A 4,937-nucleotide genomic window follows, 5' to 3' on the forward strand; every position below is an offset into this window, starting at 1 on the left:
AAAAAAGCAAAAACAACTCCAAAAGAGGGAGTAAAATATTAAAAAATGAGAAAAGAAAAAAAATATTGCCTGAGCAACCTACACCTACAATAAATGTTCCTATAATGGGAGCATAATAAAAAACAATAAAAGGAAAAATTGCAAAAGCAAACTACCACCAAATTAACTATTTACAAGTTTCAAATAATTATGAAACAAATGAGTACCTACTGAGTAGGCAATGGGCACAGCTTGTTGACTGGCCGTTTCAATTCACCCTTTTGGGTTTTTACAAGTGCAACGCGAGCTACTCCATCTTTTCCAGGATAAGTTTCTACGATTCTAGCAAGGGACCAATGTAGGGGCGGCACATTGTCTTGTTTAATTAACACTATTTGTCCTGGGATAAGTGGAGAGGAACTTGTGTTCCATTTTTCACGTAACTGTAAATCATGCAGACATTCCGAACTCCAACGTTTCCAGAATGTCTGGACTATCTGATCGAGAAGTTTATATCGAGTAAGTCTATTCGGGTTTTCATTGGTCACATCTGAGGCAGGTAAACTTTCTAAAGGAATTTGAGTTAAGAAATGTGCAGGAGTAAGAACACTCGGTTCAGATGGATCTGAACTTAACAAGCACAAGGGTCGCGAGTTCAAAAGAGCTTCAATTTGTGCTGAAACAGTACATAGCTCTTCTAGCGATAGAATTTGATTACCGATACATTTGTACAAATGGGCTTTGACAGCCTTTACATTAGCCTCAGAGATACCATTGAAATGGGCTCCAGTGGGAGGAGTGAAATGCCAAGTAATCCTATGATTGGCTAACTCATCACTGAATGACTGTTTATACTCCTGGGAGTCTAATAGTGAGTATAACTCATTGAGAGCGTTTTTAGCGCCGACGAAGTTAGTGCCATGGTCCGACAGAACGCTAAGGCATGGGCCGCGTCGAGCCAAGAAACGTTTGAATGCGTCTAAGAAAGTGGGGGTAGAGAGGTCAGAAGCGACTTCTAAATGTATAGCTTTGGTAGCTAGGCAGACGAAAATACAAATGTAAGCTTTCTGACTTCTCTGTCCACGTCTACGAGAGAAAGTAATGAGAAAGGGTCCCATGAAATCGATGGCGATATTGAGGAAAGCCTTGGAAGACTCGAGAACTCTTTCTTTTGGTAAATCAGACATAAATGGGGTTTGAGATTTAGGAGACAGTTTGAAACAAAGGTTACAAGATTGCACAATTCTACGAACGAAATTTCTGCCACCTAAAATCCAAAATTTACGACGAAGAATGGATAGTAATAAGTGAGGGCCGGTGTGTAGATTAGCACGATGATAATGTTCTACAATAAGTTTCACAACATGTTCCTTGGCAGGAAGAACAACTGGATGTTGCTGCTCATAACCTAGATCTGAATTTCGAAGGCGTCCACCCACACGAATTACACCATCGTCCAAGAACGGACTCAATTTGATCAAAGTTTTACTACAAGGTAAATTGTTTTTCAATTTGTGAATGTCATCCGAGAAGTGTTCGTGCTGAACAATTTTAATGATTTCTATTTCAGCTTTATCTAAATCTGAAGACACTACGTCATTGTTCCTGGGTAATTTCTTCAAGAACCTAAGTACGAAGACAATAACTCGCAGGAGTTTATTCCAAGAAGAACAATTGAGAAAAGTCGTTTTGAGAGGATGTTCGACGCTTTCGGTTTGAACTAAGACGACGGATTTTGTCTCAGGAACGATAGCCTGGTCTTCAGGAGTGAAGGGACAAACAGGCCATTGCGATTCAGATTCCTGTAACCAAGAAGGTCCTTGGAACCAAAGAGGATTCTCACAGAACTCTGCGGGCTTTAAACCACGCGATAAACAATCGGCAGGATTGTCCGTGCCCGAGATTTTCCACCAGGCAGTAATATCAACACTCTCCTGGATTTTGCTAACTCGGTTGGCAACGAAAGTTTCCCATACGTGAGGGGAGGCATGAATCCATGACAAGACAACGGTTGAATCTGAAAAGCACAACACTTTCTCAATAGGAAATCTCAATGTATAACTATCAACGACGGTTTGCACGAGCTGTGCTAACAAAAGTGCAGCGCACAATTCTAGACGAGGAATAGATTGGGATTTTACTGGTGCTACCTTAGATTTTGCACATATTAGATTGACTTTAATATCTCCATTCGGAAAAACCACTCTGCTATAAACTACACCACCAAAGCCTTTGACGGATGCGTCACCAAATCCAAATATTTGCAAAGTGCAATTCTCTACTACGAATAGATGGCGAGGAAATGATAAGTCAGACAGCAGGGGTAATTGCGATTGGAAGGCGTCCCAATCTTCTACGATGTGGGGAGGGGGAGTTTCATCCCATGAGAGATTTAAACACCACAATTGTTGAATCAGTTGTTTGGCCCACAGGATAACAGGAGCAAGAAGACCCAGAGGATCAAATAGACGACTGATGAGAGATAACATGTTCCGTTTAGTACAAGGTTTATTATCGATGTTAATCTTGAAATAGAAGATGTCACGATCAGCACTCCACTGTAAACCTAAGATTTTCACAGAAGAGTCTGCATCCCACTGAACAATCTCAGACAGCCTATCCGCCACCGGAATCTCCTGCAAGACTTCTCCAGAGTTGGTAGCCCACTTGGTAAGAGTGAACCCCCCAGCCTTGAACAAACCTACCATTTGTTCAAAGAGAACACAGGCCTCGTCAGCATTGAACACACTAGTGGCAAGATCGTCCATGTACAAGTCCGTTTCCACCTTGCTTGCTGCCAAGGGGAAGTTATTTGCCTCGTCCATAGCTAACTGTTTCACCGTGCGTAAAGCAAGGAACGGTGAACATCTTAAACCGAAAGTCACAGTGGTCAACACATGGGATAACAACTGATCATCTGGATGAAACCTCCAAAGAATCTTTTGATACTTCCAATCGTCTGGGTTAAGTTTGATCTGTAAGAACATTTTTCTGATATCTGCAACCATAACGACAGGAAATAAACGAAAATTCAACAAAATAACGAAGAGGTCCGTGTACAACTTGGGACCTGTAAATAATAAATCATTTAAAGATTTTGAACTACTCGACTGCATGGAAGCGTCGAAGACACATCTCAACTTGGAACTTGCCTTGTCAGGTCTGACAACCATGTGATGAGGAATAAAAAACCCCGAGCGATCTGATTGATCAACTGCTACACTCAGGTACCCTTCATCTATATTCTCCTGAATGACCTTATTATATCCTGACCGCAACTCAGGATTGGATTGAAGCTTTCTTTCGAGGCTAAAAAACCTATTGCGAGCACTATGATACGAATCACCCAATTCGTCTGGACTACCCTTGAAAGGAAGTGAAACAGTGTAGGAACCGTCATCGTTTCTATGTACCGAAGAAGAATACAACTCCTCGCATTTCTTGTCCTCGTCATTGAGCATCGCAGGGGCTGCAACAGTCTCTATCTCCCAAAACCGCTTCAATAAATTGTCAATAGGAGGATCCTGAAACGCACAGAAAGTATTGGACGTCGAGTCATCCACTGAGCACAACGGAGCCTGACCCATGACAACATAACCCAACACAGTATTCAATGCTACAACATTATTTGTCGAACTTGTAACGCGGTCACCTAGAATCAAGGAAGGGAAAATTTGAGCACCGAGAATACCAGACACAATATCTGGCTTCATGAAGTCATCAGCAAGTGGCAATTGTTCCAAATATTTCAAATGAGACATATCAACAGGTTGAGATGGTAACATGTCTATAATTTTGTCCACTACAAGTGCATTGATTGAATATTTAATTCTACTATCCAACCTAGAAGTAATAGTGAAGTTAACTTGACCATTGACGGGATTCGAACCCATACCTATACCCTTGATAGTCGTGGTTGCATCCTTATTCAAAGGTAACCCCAATTTTTTACGAGTGGATTCTAGGATCAGATTACTCTGGCTACCCGAATCTAAGATAAAACGCAAGGGGTGATAATGACCATTATTATCAGGAATGAGAACCTTTACCGTTGACAACAGTACAGTACTTCCACTATTATTATGACTACTACTAAGTACATGATTATCATCAGAGCATAGAACGCTCACACTAGGTGAATGAGGCGTGGGAGGGGAAAAGCTCTCACTCTCCTCAGGTCCAGTGTTTCTACTACTACGAGATTCGGAACCATGTCCCTTTAACTCCCCAGGTCCTACTTTCAAACTGAAACTAACTTTATTTTTAAAACAGAGCAAAGTATTGTGCTTGACCTTGCAATTCGAGCAGTTGCTTTTAGATTTGCACTCACTTACTTTGTGAGCTCCAGTCAGACAATTGACACACAAAGCATGTTGCTTAATGGTGCTGAACCTATCTTGAGGGGAAAGTTTTAAGAACTTGGTACACTTGAATATTGGGTGGTCATTGTGACACATAACACAAGGAGCGTTATTATTATTTACCACAAAGGCATGCGAGACCTTTGGTTTGACCGGAGGGGCACTACCTAGCTTGTAGCCTGAACTACCCGCACCGCTACTACTACTACTACTACTAGAGGTTGGTTGGTGCACTCTATTGAGAATTTTGGTTTGTTCTTTAAGAAAACACATCAATTTATCGAAGGTTGGCAACTCGTCTTTAGCAAGAGACATTTCAAAAGTCTTAACTGTTTCAGGACATAACTTGTTACAAGCAAGATGGACGAAAACGTAGTCCTCAAGATTTTGAATATTTAATGCCTTGAGGGCTAAAACTGTGGCACAGAACTTGTCTGTAAACATACCCAAGCTATTGCCAGATTCCAATTTCAAAGGTTTGAAATTAATGAGGGTGTCTAAATACGAACTTGAGAGTGACCTTTTGTCATTGTATTTTTCTACCAAGTGATTGAAAAGGATCTCATAATTATCAGCAGTAGCAGGGATACCTGCACA

The 4,937-nt window shown here is 41.2% G+C and overlaps 1 protein-coding gene across 1 annotated transcript; it reads right to left on the reverse strand.

The window, feature by feature from the left end:
• Nucleotides 1–206: 206 nt before the first annotated feature.
• LOC103521313 lies at nucleotides 207–3,764 on the reverse strand. Its single transcript, XM_008486422.1, has one exon. The coding sequence runs from the start codon at nucleotides 3,762–3,764 to the stop codon at nucleotides 207–209; it is 3,558 nt and encodes a 1,185-aa protein (XP_008484644.1).
• Between the last annotated feature and the right edge of the window lie 1,173 nt (nucleotides 3,765–4,937).

The sequence above is a fragment of the Diaphorina citri genome, unplaced genomic scaffold, assembly GCF_000475195.1.
Source record: "Diaphorina citri unplaced genomic scaffold, Diaci psyllid genome assembly version 1.1 scaffold4964, whole genome shotgun sequence".
NCBI classification, from domain to species: domain Eukaryota; kingdom Metazoa; phylum Arthropoda; class Insecta; order Hemiptera; family Psyllidae; genus Diaphorina; species Diaphorina citri.